The sequence below is a fragment of the Urocitellus parryii genome, chromosome 9, assembly GCF_045843805.1.
Source record: "Urocitellus parryii isolate mUroPar1 chromosome 9, mUroPar1.hap1, whole genome shotgun sequence".
Taxonomy (NCBI): Eukaryota; Metazoa; Chordata; class Mammalia; order Rodentia; family Sciuridae; genus Urocitellus; species Urocitellus parryii.
The window spans coordinates 144,822,281-144,836,512 of NC_135539.1; the positions used below are offsets into that span (position 1 = coordinate 144,822,281).

The 14,232-nt window shown below is 59.0% G+C and overlaps 1 protein-coding gene across 2 annotated transcripts in view; it reads right to left on the minus strand.

Annotated features, from left to right (window-relative positions):
* Positions 1 to 1,357: 1,357 nt before the first annotated feature.
* Uck2 (uridine-cytidine kinase 2) overlaps positions 1,358 to 14,232 on the minus strand; it is a 55,113-nt gene continuing 42,238 nt past the window's right edge. Inside the window, exons 4-7 of one of the 2 annotated variants that reach the window (XM_026409509.2) lie at positions 12,811 to 12,953; positions 8,290 to 8,387; positions 6,582 to 6,630; positions 1,358 to 4,558 (exon numbers count right to left, since the gene is read on the minus strand). In XM_026409509.2, coding sequence (XP_026265294.1) covers positions 4,419 to 4,558; positions 6,582 to 6,630; positions 8,290 to 8,387; positions 12,811 to 12,953 — 430 coding nt within the window. In that variant the 3' untranslated portion in view covers positions 1,358 to 4,418. The remainder of the gene's footprint in view (positions 4,559 to 6,581; positions 6,631 to 8,289; positions 8,388 to 12,810; positions 12,954 to 14,232) is intronic. The other variant, XM_077802260.1, reaches the window with a different exon arrangement.

The following is a 14,232-nucleotide window of genomic DNA, read 5'->3' on the forward strand; positions in this document are numbered from 1 at the left end:
ATTGCTTGTTTTCAGTGCTGGGGTAGAACCCCAGGCCACGCGTGGCCCACAGGTACCCTGACACTAAGCTACACCCCCAGCCCAGACATCACTGATGGCTGCTTCAGAACAGAAGTCTGAACATCCCCCTGCACCAAACAACCGAGACCGCCTCTCTGGCTCTGTCCTCTCAGAGCTGACTCCCCCCACCCCGCGTCCCCTCCACCCTCTGACCTTAACTCCTTCTTAACAGGAAGGAGTCCGTGCCATGGCTGGCCTGCACTGAAGCTGCCCTACTGGGCCAGGCAAGGCCGGCTCACAGCACCTGTGATGGGGAGGACAGCTGACTCACTCAGGGCATCCCTGGATAGTACTCGGGTGGGGAGACCCGAACCACAGCCAGCACTGGCGTGCAGGGCCTCTGCCCACGGCACAGGTGAGCCAGGAGGCAGCCGTCAAGCTCGGTGGATGGACAGAGGCATTTGAAACACTGCGACCAGCCCAGTCGGTCCTGCTGGTCCAGGTGGGATGACATGAGTCACAGGGGAGCCAGTGGCCAGGGACAGCACATCACTGTGCTCATTAATGAGGATCACAGGGAGTCCAGGAGACAGATAGGTTGGGTGTCACTGGGAGACCAGGAGATGGGACTAGGGTGTCACTGGGAGACCAGGAGAGGAGGGCTAGGCCGGGTGTCACTGGGAGACCAGGAGATGGGACTAGGGTGTCACTGGGAGACCAGGAGACAGGGGCTAAGTCGGGAGTCACTGGGAGACCAGGAGATGGGACTAGGGTGTCACTGGGAGACCAGGAGAGGAGGGCTAGGCCGGGTGTCACTGGGAGACCAGGAGACGGGAGCTAGGTAGGGTGTCACTGGGAGACCTGGAGACGGGGGGCGGGGGGGGGGGGGGGGGCTAGGCCGGGTGTCACTGGGAGACCAGAAGAGGGGGGTAGGGTGTCACTGGGAGCCCAGAAGATGGAGGCTATGTAGGGTGTCACTGGGATCCAGGAGGTGGGGGCTAGAGTGGCAGGTGACCTGGGTCTGCTGCAAACAAGGACAGGCTCACGCTCACTCCACAGTGCAGTGAGCTCCTGTGGTCCACGTGAGCCCTCTGCACAGTCAAGGTGCCTCTCCTCACCCGCGGCACGCCCCTCAGCAGTGAGTCTGCGTAAAGGGAGACGCCAGGCCCCAGAAGCCCGGGCCTGGGCTTTCTGCGTGAGTGGGGCAAGCCTGCCGTTCCTAAGGAGCACATGCTCAGCCAGGGCTCCTGCACCCTAGAACACAGCTCCTCTGCAACGGCGGGGCCCGCCGTCCCAGCCAGCACCCACAGGCTCTTCTGACCAGACACCATGAACAAGGCCAGAGTTGGTCTTTTCATTCAGTCTTTATTTACAGCAAAGTACATATTTTCTGTGGCCACCAACAATAAAGGGAAGCAAGCATCTGCAAGGGAAGGAAACTGAAGTCTCTGAGCCACTCGCTGCCCCAGAGCTGCAGACCCTGACCAGGACCCAGTCACCACACCCAGTACAGGAGGGGCGCCCAGGGACAGAAGCCTGAAGGGGCTCTGAGCTCCAGGGCTCTTAGATGTGCCTTTCCCGGCCTGTGCACTCTCTCATTGTGACACCAAGTATGTGTGCCCGCTCCCCCTGAGAAAAGGGTATCCTGCATCCAGACCAGCCTGTCCTTGCCAGCCAGCTTCTCCCAGGGGCAGGACCTGGGACAGGCACCTGGGACACGCTCCCTGCACAGGCTGAGGCCGAGGCTGCGCATCCAAGGCCTGCACGAGGCAGCAGAGACGCCCTGCCCCGCTGCCCTGAGGAGCACACCTCCAGTCTGACCCAGTGGCAACCTACCTGGGCACGGCAGCAAGCCCAGTCCCCAGCCCAGGAGCGGCAGGAGTCAGGCTGCCCACGACAGCTAAGTGGGGCCAACGCTGAACGTCTGGAGTCCTAGGGACAGGCACACCAGGGACTCCCCACCCCTCCCTGGCCTGTCTGTGCAGGTCCTCTGTGGGACCTATGGCTGCTCTTGGGGCCTTCCCTTCCCGCTCCAAATCAAAGGACACCTGAGACCACAACACGTGCCCTCCTCAGATGCCTGTCTTCCCTACACCAGTCTCAGCTGCCCAGGAAGGAACGTGCCCAGCAGGAGCTGCACTGGTGTGGACGAGGCCCAGTCTCCCGGCCCAGGCGCAGGTGATTCTCCCCTGAACACTGACTCGATCCACAGACAGCACCTGTGCAGACAGCGGGACGTGAGCCAATCCCTCGGGAGCCCCAGGGTCCCAGGCACACCTGTGACACTGCCTGCTCTGCTCACCCATGCCTCCTCCACCACAGCTCCGAGTGCCAGGGGACAGACCCTGAGGCCTGCGGTCTCACGACTCTCCAGTTGTATGGGACATCCAGAGACTTAAAACTCCACACCTGGTTTGTCTTACAGGAAGCTCAAGTCCGACACACAGGAGGCTGGAGGATGGGTTGCCACAGAGGGTGGACCCTCCCCCTGCCATCCCCTTCCTGCACCCAGGCAGTGTGTCCAGCCCCAAGCAAGCACTGCCCAGGGCCTCTGGCCAAGCTGTGAGGACTTGTGATCATTTCATGAGGGGACAGGGCAGCCCTTGACTGTGTCCAGGCTGGGAGTGGGTGGCTCAGAGACCCTGGAGGTTGGTCCCAACACCACAGGTAGATGAGGAAGCGGCTCAGTAAGTGAGGGCTCTGAGGAGGAGGACCGGCCCTCGGGCAGTGGGATATATGGCCAAGGCACTAAATGGTGTGGCACCTGGGAGCTTCAAGTAACGTCAGCATGCTGGGTGCTGGCCTCTGAAGGCTGAGGCTCCCTGCAGGACGGGCTCCGACTGAGCCCGGGCGGGCCCAGCAAGGCTGGGGGCCACATCCTCGGGATGCTAACCCAACTGCACCCACCCTGCACCAGCCATGACTGTGGAGAGGCGAATCTGGCCCTGAAGCACTCTCCAGTGCAGCCACTCGCTGAGGACCCGCCTCAGAGCCACCCTGAGCCCTCGAGCTTCCCTCCCAGCCCGCATGGCCTCCTGGAGACCTCGGGGGCAGCAGATGGCAACCAGACTGGAGGGCCGATGGAGTGCAAGGGAGCCAGAAGGAAGCGGGTGGCTAGAGTAAGGAGGCAGACTGCCCTGAAGGCTCAAGAGGCCGAGAGCTGCAGAGGGAGAAGGCTCTGCAATGTCGGCATGGCAGCCACAGCGGGGTGACCGAGGGCATGGCCTGCCAAGCACCAGGAGGGTGGCCCCCGTGTGGCGAGCCCTGGCTCTTCTGCAGGTGGAAACTGGGGCACCGGACTCCTCACTCACACCAGCCTCACTCCGCGGGGCCCCCAACTCCTCCGCCTCCTGCCAGTGCGTTAGAATGCACACTTCCTCCCCACAAGATCTCCACCAAGAGGCCACCCGTGGGAAAGGGATCACCACCCAGTGCTTTCCATCTGGGACTCCAGCTTCGTGCCATGATTTAAATATGCTCCTTTAAAACACCTCCTCTGTAGTCCGCCTAGGAAGCCCCATCCTGTCCTACCACGGCTGGCCAGATCCCCGACCATGGGCACACTACCCCCTCTCACTGCATATCCCCCCATCACGTCCAACAAAAGTCCCTCGTGTGGGCAGCTCATCCCCAGGGCCCAGGAGCTCGGCTGCATGACATTGCAGAGACAGAAATGCCAAGGAGTGCCACACCCGAGAACCAGCAGGTCCTCGAGGACAGGCCGGAGACTCAACTGAACTCCCTCCCTCCCGACTTATCACTTGGAAGTGACCCCCAAGCCCTGTGGCTCTGGCTTCCTGGAGAGGCCAGAAAGAACTGGCCAGGAACCAGAGGTGGGGCAGGGCCAGCAGCCTCTGCAGACCTGTCCTCTCCCCTGAGATCGATTCTAAGTTTTGAGCTCACTAATTCAACGCAAAGGAGGACACAAGTCCCTCCTGTCAAGCACCCAAGCTTCAGCTCTCACAGGAGGCCATCAGGCTTCTGACCCCACTCCTGCCGAGCTCCTGGATGCCAAGCCAAGGGGCATCAGCCGGCCCACTCCCCACAACACAGCTCCAGCTCCAGGCCCCACATACACAAGCCAGGCCCCTGTAAAATACGGCAAAGAGCTGTACAGTATTTGTACATTTACACAAAAATAGATCCTTTTATATATCTCTCTCTATATATGTATGTATTTATAATTGGTTACACGTTGGATTCATAATCAGGCATCACCAGGAGACGTTGGCACGGTTTGTTGCTTAAGCTCAGGTCAAGTCCTGTTGGATTTTGCCGTTCCGAAGTATAAACAGGAAAAAGAAAATAATCAAAGGCATTTCATCCCCAAGGTGTTTTCCTAAATACAGCAATGTCAGAGGAGACGGTGTGTACAGGTGAGCGGTGTCTCGGAGGCGGGCGGGTCTGCAGAACCCGGATCAATGCGGCCGGCTGCTGGACTCCGATGGCTGCCTCTTGCGTGAAGGGGTGTAGCCGTTGAGGCAGCCGTTGGTCTGCCGCTTGGAAGGCCCTCCGTTGAGGATGTCCTGGATGTGCTGCACGATGAGGTTGATGGCCACTGCAGGACAGAGAGCAGCAGGGTTGGGAGGGAGGGAGGCCACATGCGCAGGGCTGGGAGCACTGGTGGACACAGTGGGACAGGCTAGAGGGCTGGGGTGGCAGGGGACACAGGTCTGATGTGTGGACAGGCACACGGGAAGCACAGGCAAGGCACCCCGGGAAGTGGCATTTGCAGCCAAGTCACAACCTCCAGGCCTCGACGGGCTATCATGATGTCCCCTACAGGAGCACATGAGGAGGAAGGCAGACAATGCCAAAGAAAGGGCTTCTCACCAGCGAGGACCAGAGTGCCCCGCGGCAAAGTAACCAGCACAACTCTCCAACTGACACCCCCAGTTGGCCATGAGGCCCTTGACTAAGGAGCCTGCCACCTAGAGAGGGCAACCCCAGGAAAGGGCTTCTCCTCCCTCAAGAGCATAGGGCAGAGCCACATGCATGCCCACCAGAAACAAAATACACCCCTCAACCAACTGAGGCAAAGGTCACCAAGCACGGAACAGACACGGGGTGCTCCTGCTGCAATCCACACTCATCGGGTCACCAGACACAAAGGATGGCCCAGCTGAGGGCCATCTGCCCACCAGCAACCCTGTACTGCCACTGTCACTGTCATGAAGACCAGAGACAGGCTGAGGAGCCTCTGCTGGCTAGAGATCATGTCAATGTTGTTTCTCCTGAACACGGTGACCGCACTGTGCCTGTGGGTCAGAATGTCCTCATTCTTCACCACGTGGTGATGCCAGGCAAGGTGGCCCACGCCTCTAATTCCAGGGCTGTGATGTGGATACAAGGTCTCCCCCAAAAGCTGTGAGAGACAATGCAAGGGAGCCTGGAGATGAAATGAGTGGGTCGAGAGCCTGAGCCGAATCCATGGGTCCATCCTTTGGGGTCTGTACTTTGTTCCTGGTGAGCAGAGCTCTCTCTACTCCCTGTTGGCATGTCCTAGCTGCTTTCCTCTGCCATGCCCTTCCGCCATCATGTTCTGCCCACCTTGGGCCAGAGCAATGGGTTCAGCTGACCATGAACCTCTGAAACTGTGAGCACCAAATAAACCCCCCTCCTTGTGTTGCTCTTGTAGGTCTTTTGGTCACAGCAATGAAAATGCTGATAAAACACCCAGCTACTGAGACGTTGAGAAAGGAAGGTCATAAAATCGAGGCCAGCCTGGGCAACTCAGTGAGACCCTGTCTCAGAATTTACAGGGAGGGGTGGTGCTTGGGGGTACACCTCAGTGTAGAGCACTTGCTTGCCTAGCATGCAGGGGACCTGGGGCACGTCCTCAGTACTGCTTTAAAAAAAAAAAAAAAAAAAAAAAAGGATCACCATGACAAATTCCCAAACCACTCAGCCAACTGTGAGTGCGCTGCTCGGGACTGAACCCAGGGCCGCCCACACGTGAAGCAAGCACTCTTACCACTGAGCAGCACCACCATTTTGTTGTTTCGTTTGTTTTGTTTTTAATTGTAAGGCAAGGTCTTGCTGAGCTACCTGGACTGGCCAGGAACTTGCAGACCTTCTGCCTTGGTCTCCCAAGTCACTGGGATCACAGATGTACACCACTGCACCTGGCAATCAACGTTTTAAATGGAGGACAAATGGAAAAAAGAGAAGACAGGGTCCTATCTGACATCCCACCTCTGCCACAGACGCCAAGTCAGGAGCTGGGTGGACTCCCAGGCGAGCCAGCACCCGCACACAGCACCCAGGGGCCTAGCCGGCTGTGTTCTGAGGGTACCCGCGAGAGCAGATCCTCTGCATCACACTGAGGAGGCGGCCTGCTGTGCAGCCAGGTGGCGAGGCACCCAGGGGTCACCCTGGGCACCAGCAGAAGGCCACGGCTCCTCCAAGGGCACAGCCCTTGCCTGCCCTCACACACTGCACACCACTCAGGGAATGATCCCAAGACAGGGCTGCAGAGGGAATGCCTCTGCTCCCGTCGTAGAGCACAGAGCCCATGCCACCACACCCTGCCCCGGCCTGTGGCTGGCAGCTACAGGGGTGAAGCGCCCGCAGGGACTCACCGAGGTTGTCTGCACCTCTAGGAATTATCACATCGGCATACTTCTTGGTCTGTGGAGAAAGACATGCAGAGTGTGTTAACAGAGGGGCTCAGAGTGCAGGGACCAGCCCCTCCCCAGGAACAAGGGCCAGCCTTCCTCAGAGCCAGGGAGGAAGGGAGCAGGCAAGGGCAAGAGGAACAGGGCGAAGGTGTTCCGTGTCAGTGAGGGCACTGGTCCCGACTGGGCGGCACCTCAAAGCAACCCACGACCTGACTGCTCATCAGGCGCCTGACCTGGATGTACTCCATCCACGTTCCAGCAAACCAGGGGCCTCTTAGTTCCTGGGCTAGCCCAACAGTCTGCACCACGACCTGCACCGAATGTGGGCCAGGCACACAAGGGCCCTAAGACTAGGAAAGAGAGGAACAAGAACCACCGGGCTCAAGGGGGCCAGGCCATCTGGGCTCTGACACAGTCCGAAGGTGACGGGACTTAGCCCAGGAAAGGCCAGAAAAGGCCCGTGGCCCCCGACCAGCTTCCCTGGCTCTGTAGGCACTCTCCGCGCCTGCCGTGTGAGCAGCCTCACGGTGAACTTCCAACACCAGGCGCTGGCACACAGTCCTGCCAGGCCCAAGGCCAATCCAGACAGCTCTCAGTCCCCGGCTGACGGAGGAACAAGTTGGTCTTTCCTGAGCAAAGAAGGGCTGACAGTGGGAATAAGCAGCAACAACCCAAAAGGCATTTGTCCAGAATCTTCCACTGCATTCCAACTAGGTTAATGGCAAAGTGGTGTCTGACAATGAGGTCACTCTGGGTGTTTATTATTGAGTTTAGAGCAAGAAGGGCCTTGGACACTGAATGGACACAAAGCTTTCCACAGCTCCTGCGTCCCCTCGGCTGATGGACAGGTGTCAAGGCTGCTCAGGCCAGCTTAGAAAGCCTACCTGTGCTGGCTGGAAACAAGTCAAGTCCAACCTGATGTAAGATCTACCAACAGACTTCAAGAGACAGGCTGGGAACACAGTTTCCCAGGAGAGGAGAGAGAAGCTGATCACAGGACAGGCCGAGGAATGCCCAGGCCCAGTCTTACTCCCACCCTGCTCAAGGCCTCTCCAGACTGCAGTCCCCAAAAGACCTCCCTAACTCCTTCACCAGCCTCCCCCTCCTCCCGCTGGGGCTCAGCCATGAATCACCAGGGGCTCCGCCATGGTTCAGCCACCCTGGGTCACGCCCCGCTCTCCAGCAGGCTCCCAGCAGGCCTCTCTGGGTCCCCAAGGAAGCACAGTGTGCCCCAGGCTGAGGGCTGGCTTCCAAGGCCCTCGACCCCCTACCTTGTCTCCACACTGTCTCACCTCAGCATTCCCAGCTGCCTGGGAGGACTGGAGGGCACAAGAGGAGGCTGAGAGGGCCACCCTGCGGCACGCAGAGGACCACCCTTGGACCTGACAGCCACACCACCTCACACGAAGTGCAGAACTTGCTGAGCCTACAGAGCCAGCAGAAGGCCTGGTATGGCCCTCAGGGGCTCTCAGAGGAAGAACAGAAGGACGGAGCTCCCAGGAACACACAGGACACCAAGCACCTAAGGCTGCCCTCTCTTAGCACTCAGGCTGGAGATGCTCGGAGACAGGAAGGAGATTCGAGCTAGGGACTGCAGCGACTTGCATACCTTTATGTGCACCACAAAATTAAGTGTATATCCAACAAAACAAGCCAAAATGCAACTCACTGGCAAGCAGAATTCCTCAAAGGCAGGCTTGACGAACGTGATATACTGAGACAAAATCTGTTCAAGGTCCCTCCCTCTTTCGCTGATGTCCCTCAGTACTATAAGAGAAGAAAAACAAGGATCAATAATAAAACAGTGTGGGGGCCACCATGCATCTGCCCGTGGGAGAGCAGGCCCTGGGCTCCCTTCACTCCCACAGGCCACAAGCTGGTTCCTCACCTGTGAGAACAGGGCAGCAGCAGCTTCAAAGAAACAAGTTGTGAGTCTAAGTCTTACTTCCCCGGATTTCACCAAAAATATCGTGGGAGACAGAAGACTGCCTGGGCCAGAGCCCGCAGCGTTCCTGTGTCAGCCCACAGCAGGCCCAAACCAGACTCCCATGTGAGCTGCACACCCAGCACGGCCCTGCGGGCTCAGGGTCCCAGGCCGCAACCTGGGCCCAGGCAGGTGCTGGCTCCACACACCCTTCCCACTTATCTTGTCTGGAAGTCCAGCAACCCCCTACAGCAGGACAGATGAGTTCATTTTTGGCTCCTCACAGCCACCTGGTCAGGGAGGCCTTGCCCACTTCAGGCATAGAGGTTTGCAAACTGAAGGACTGTCTTTATTGAAAGGACACAGTGGCCCGGGGCAAAGAAGCAACCCAGGTGGCACAAGACACGGCCACCACTATCGACGTCGCCTAGTCCATTTCATTCAGGGACTTTCGCCACTTTGTTAATTCCTTTGTCAAAAAACAGAAAGGGGGCCGGTAGCCCTGGCTCTGCCACTACACCCCGACCTCCTTCAGCCTCGGCCCCTTAGGCCTCACCAACACGGCCCTCCGTGGCTTGGGATCCTGCTGCCCAGCTGCTGTGTGTCCCAGCCAAGCCAAAGGTGGCCACCCCACCCACCATCAACTGCCAGGGGCCCTTGGCTCCTTCTCCCACATTTCAAGTCACGGCTCGAGTGTGGGTGAGACGCACCAGACGCATACAGGCAGGATCTGAGGGTGGGCTTCTGGAAAGCCGTGTAGGAACAAGCACCGGGAAGGAGTGGAGTGGCTCTGACCCCACCCCCCAGGACAGGAAGCCTGCCTCCCAGAGCCACCCCACAGGGGCAGCTGGCTCATACCAGCTCTGGTCATGCAAAGTCTGTGGTCCCCAGTGAGCCAGGACTGGCCTCACACCCACTCTGCCTGTCCACAGAGCCCACCGCCTCCTGCCAGGAAGCAGCTTTCTCCAGCCTTGCGGAGAAGGCGCGGCCTCTGCTCCTGCTGTCCCTGTGGGTCTGCTGGGCAGACGTAGCCAGGAGGAAACCCGAGGAACGGCCACATAGCTCCCGCCCATGAACCCTAGCATCTTCAACAGGACCAAAACATGCAGCCAGGGTGGCCTCTAGCCCTTCACACGTCCCCAGATAAAGCCCACAGTAAAGGAAGCCGGATCAAAGGGGCGTCAGAGCTGGAGGAGAGCAAGTACCCTGGCACCCAGGAGGCCAGGGCTCCCCACAGCCCTGGTGGGGGCTTTGTTTTGCAACACAGGATGCGCATGGCTTCCGCACTGTGGGAGGCCTGAGCTCCTACATGGCCAGGACACCCCACACATAGCCTCCTCCGCCCCACTAGGTCCTGGCTCCCTGTGTCCTACAGACCCGGATGTTCATCCACTGGGCTCGAGAAGTGCCTGGTCATGCAGAAAGCAGATGTGCATTAGAGTCACATGAAGAGGGAGGGACAGGGAGGGAGGGGGAACGGAGAGGAAGAGAGGGACGGTGCCTCAGGAAAGCGGCCAGAAGGCTGTCCTGGCACAGGAACCCTGCAGACCAGAAGGCCCAACTCTGCAGCCAGAGACCCCGCAGGCACCGCCCACTGCAATGAGAAACCTGCCCCTTGACACAGCCAGAAACAGGACATGCCACGGGCTGAGTCAGAGCAAGGTCTTGGCACAAACCAGAACTCCTGGGACTCACAGCTGGCGGCTGTCCACAGTCTGAAGCCCACCCATTTGCTGGGCCAGGACAGGCCCTTTGAGAGGTCGGGGTCAAGCTCAGGAAGTGACAAGTCTGCCCACGATCCGTGCCTGGCCTCCTCACTTCAGCCCTTCCAACCCAGCACTGCTGTTCCTGGCCTGATACAGCCAAGAGGAATTCAGGAGGAGCCACGACAAGGACAATCCCTCACTGGTTACGTGGACTCACATCAGCAAGTGGCTGAGGAGCTGTGTCACCCATAGTGATGGCAAGAGGCTGGCTGAGGAGCTGTGTCACCCATAGTGAAAGAAGAGACTGCACATCCCACAGACCCTGCCTCCCTACCTGAGGGAGGTGGCAGGAGGGGCATCAGCAGCCCTGCTCGCCCTGCCCACGTGCCCCCTGCCCTGTACTCCGGGTGAGCAAGGTGAGGAGCTTGTGAAATAGGGAGTACCTGGAAGCCAGGTCCTGAGTACAGGAGCACCTCTCCAAGGCAGAACCCCCACCAGAGCTGACTCAGCGTGGGATCATGTGTGCGGCAGGGCGTGGCAAGGAGGGGGCTGGAATGCTCCTGCTCATCCCTCCCTCTCCCTCAGTACCCGGTGCCCCCCCACACCCATGCCAGGACCTTTGTGTGTCCCATGTGGAGAGAATGGAGGCTCAGGGTGGGGCGTGGAGAAGGCCCACCAGGTAAGAAGGAAACAGCCTCGACAGTGAGCAACTGCAGCGTCAGGGTGCACGGGTCAGCAGCGCTGGGCCCGAGGCCTCCAGCGAGGGGGTTCCCCACTCCTCACGGGGATCTCATGCCAGAAGAGGGCACGGGAGCTTAGCTCGCACAGTGAGGACCTGCTGGGTCCCTCCCGACCCCCTCCCCTGCTTCCTTCCCCAACACCCTGCGCCCCAGGCTGAGTGAGGCCCAGCAGCAGTGACCACATCAGTCCAGTGGTGCCAGCTCCCAGGATGTGGCCCCTGCAGTCCTACAGAGAGCCCAGAGAAAGCACCCCAGCCACCCGAACACAGGGGCTTCTATCTGCCACCCAGGCCTCAACTAACAAACCATAGGCCACCCCACGGAACGACTAATCCTCACGACACTGGGGTGCTCATCCAAGATGATCCTCTAATAGGAAGAAGAGCCCAGGACCACTCCTGACTCCAAAGTGTACCCGCTCTGTACCCCAAGCTGCCTCACTGGTCCCAGCAGGAGTACCCACAGCAGGCGAGGGGGGCCCAGGCTGGTGAAGCAGAATCGAGGGGTGGAGGTTGGGCTGGGGCTCCCGTTACCCACCCACAGAGCCACACAACCCTACCCCGACAGAACTGCACTGCTTACAGCAGGCCTGTCCCACAGTTCCCACAAGGACACCAATGCCTGGGGTGTCCCAGGAGCTGCCCAAGTCACAAAACAGGCCGGAACTCTGCTGGGTCCAAGCACAGGCTCCCATCCTGCTCTTCTCTTGTCACGTGGTGCTCTGCGTCCCTCCCAGCCAGGGGCAGAAGTGGGGCTCCAACTATGTGGTGGTACTGCCCCTCAGAAGGGCCCACCCAGTGGTTTCCTCCATGTTTCCCCAAGGCCCAGCGGTTCCACCAACAGCTCTGACAACGAGACCACTCCTTCCGATGGACACAGACCCGGGATCCATGGCTAGACTGCCCTGGCTGAGCAGCCGCCCTCGCTGCCCCCTCTCCTCTTGCACACAACAGGGACGCAGACTTGGTCACCTTTCATTCCCCTCTCCGCCACCTGTCCATCACCATCCCAATTCCTGCTCTGCTAGTACCTTCTCTTGTCCCCTCTCCCACCACCTACGTGACACCCTGCCTCAGTCCAGATCCACAGATGGCCTCCCAACCCCCTGCAGCTACGTTTCCTGTCAGAATGACCATCCAACAGAGAGCAGCAGTGCTCCACTCCCCTGCTGTCCCCGCCCGCCAACAGCCAAACCAAGTCCTGGGCCTGCAGTGGCCCCCATTCACCTGCCCTGCACCTTCTTGGGTTACCTATGCCATCAACAATCCCATCTAGGTCCCAGGCCCCTAGTGCACCACACCCTCCAGAGTTCAGCCCCACCAGAGACCTCTGCACCTCTGGCTGTGGGCACAGGCTCAGCAGAGCCTGCTCGGTGCCATCTGGAAATACTGGCAAAGCTGGAGTGGCAGTGGTGGGAGGGTCACCCGGAGCTGTGGGGACAGGTTCTCCCATCTCCATGGCCTGTGGCTGAGCCAAGGTTGAGATATCCATTAGGGGGCTTTAGGGACCACAAGGAACTAGTGTTTAGTCACCTTTCCCTGGTGTGACAAGCAGGTGGACTTCTGGTTTCAACTCAGTGACCTCACAGCCTGTCTCATCCAAAACAGTCAGTGACTAACCCTTTCTCAAATGTCACCAAGTGTTTGGGCGGCAAGACATCCTGGGGTTGGACTGACGTAGCTAGGCTCGGCCATGTGGACACACGTCTACCCTGGGAAGGCCCAGACTTCTGACTCAGGCAGGGGGGTAGGGAGGGCCACTCATGGACTCTCAGGTCCCCTGTCCCCAAGGTGGCCACCAACAGGGCTTTTGGAACACACCTCTTCGGGAGAGCCGGGTGTCTGCATCTGTATCCACAAAAAGTTTCATCTGGAACAGGTCTCGAACCTCCTGGGAATAGAAGGCCAGGATCCCTTCGAAGAGCACCACATCCGCGGGATAGACAGTGACAGTCTCCTCTTTCCTGCAAAGCAGAGGAGACAGGTCAGCTGGGGGATCGCGGTCGCAGCCCCTACCCTGGGCAAGTTCCTGCCCTCCACAGACTCAGGCACAAAACTAGTGTTGCGTCACTAGAAGAGGTTTAAAATAAAAGGCATCTGTCCTGGGAGTTCTACCAGGGCGGCCACTGTCCACACATGAACTTGACAGAGCTCTCCTGCAGAAGTACTCCACTTCTTCCACCGCCAAACATCTGCAGTGATCGGAGCCTCTCTCCATCAAGACCCTCACTCCACCAGGTGCGAAGACGCACACCTATAATCCCAGCAGCTCAGGAGGGTGAGGCAGGAGGATCACGGGTTCAAAGCCAGCCTCGGTGATTTAGTAAGAGTCAGTGAGATCCTGTCTCTAAATAAAACATTAACAAGGGGGTGGGGATTTGGCTCAGTGGTTAGCTTCCCTGGGTTTAATACCTGGTACCAAGGGAAGAAAAATAAAAAAAGACCCTCCGTCCACTGCCTTGGTAGGTGTGGCACAGGCCTCTTCCTGGGCAGCATCTGCTCCAGAATGGCCTTCCTGCGCAGTGGAGCTCCTGGGGCCCCCGCTGCTAGCTCATCTGTGCTTCTTGGCCTGACATCCATGCCCCACAGGACTAGGACCTGAGGCCTACCTGGCTCCTGCCTCCTTGTCCAGCCGCTGACTCACACCTACCCATCCCTCCTGCTCCCCAGCTGTCCACACAGAACTGTCCACACGATCCCTGAAATGCTTCCCAACTGTCACCTTGGAAATCTCTTGCCAACAACCTCTCTCCAACATACGGCTGCTCTATGCAACTGCTGGAGGTGTCCAGGCTCCTCTCAAGGACCACACTGCAATGCCTCCTCCTGAGCTTGGGCAGGGGCGGACTCCGTCACCAGCTTACCACACCTTACTAGTTAGTTAGTTGGTGGAACTAACTCCCAGGATGCCCTCCTGCTGTGGTTCCAGGCTACTCTGCCATGAACACTTGGAAGGCGACCGTGAAGCTGAATCCACAGTGCTCAGGAGAGCATGGTGCTGAGGCCAGATCACTGAGAACACCTCTCAGCGTCACCAGGGGCTGGGAGCTGGACAAGGTGTGCTGGTGCAGGGGTCAGGCTGGACACTGATGTTTGCCCTCACTCTCTGGCTGCACTTACCAGCCCCAACATTCAGATCAGCTGCAACTCCTACACTGAACCCCTTTATTCCTATATCATCTGGGAGGGTCGCCGGCTGACGCGGGGGCATGATGCCTGGCGTCCTGGGCTGGGCACCTCCCT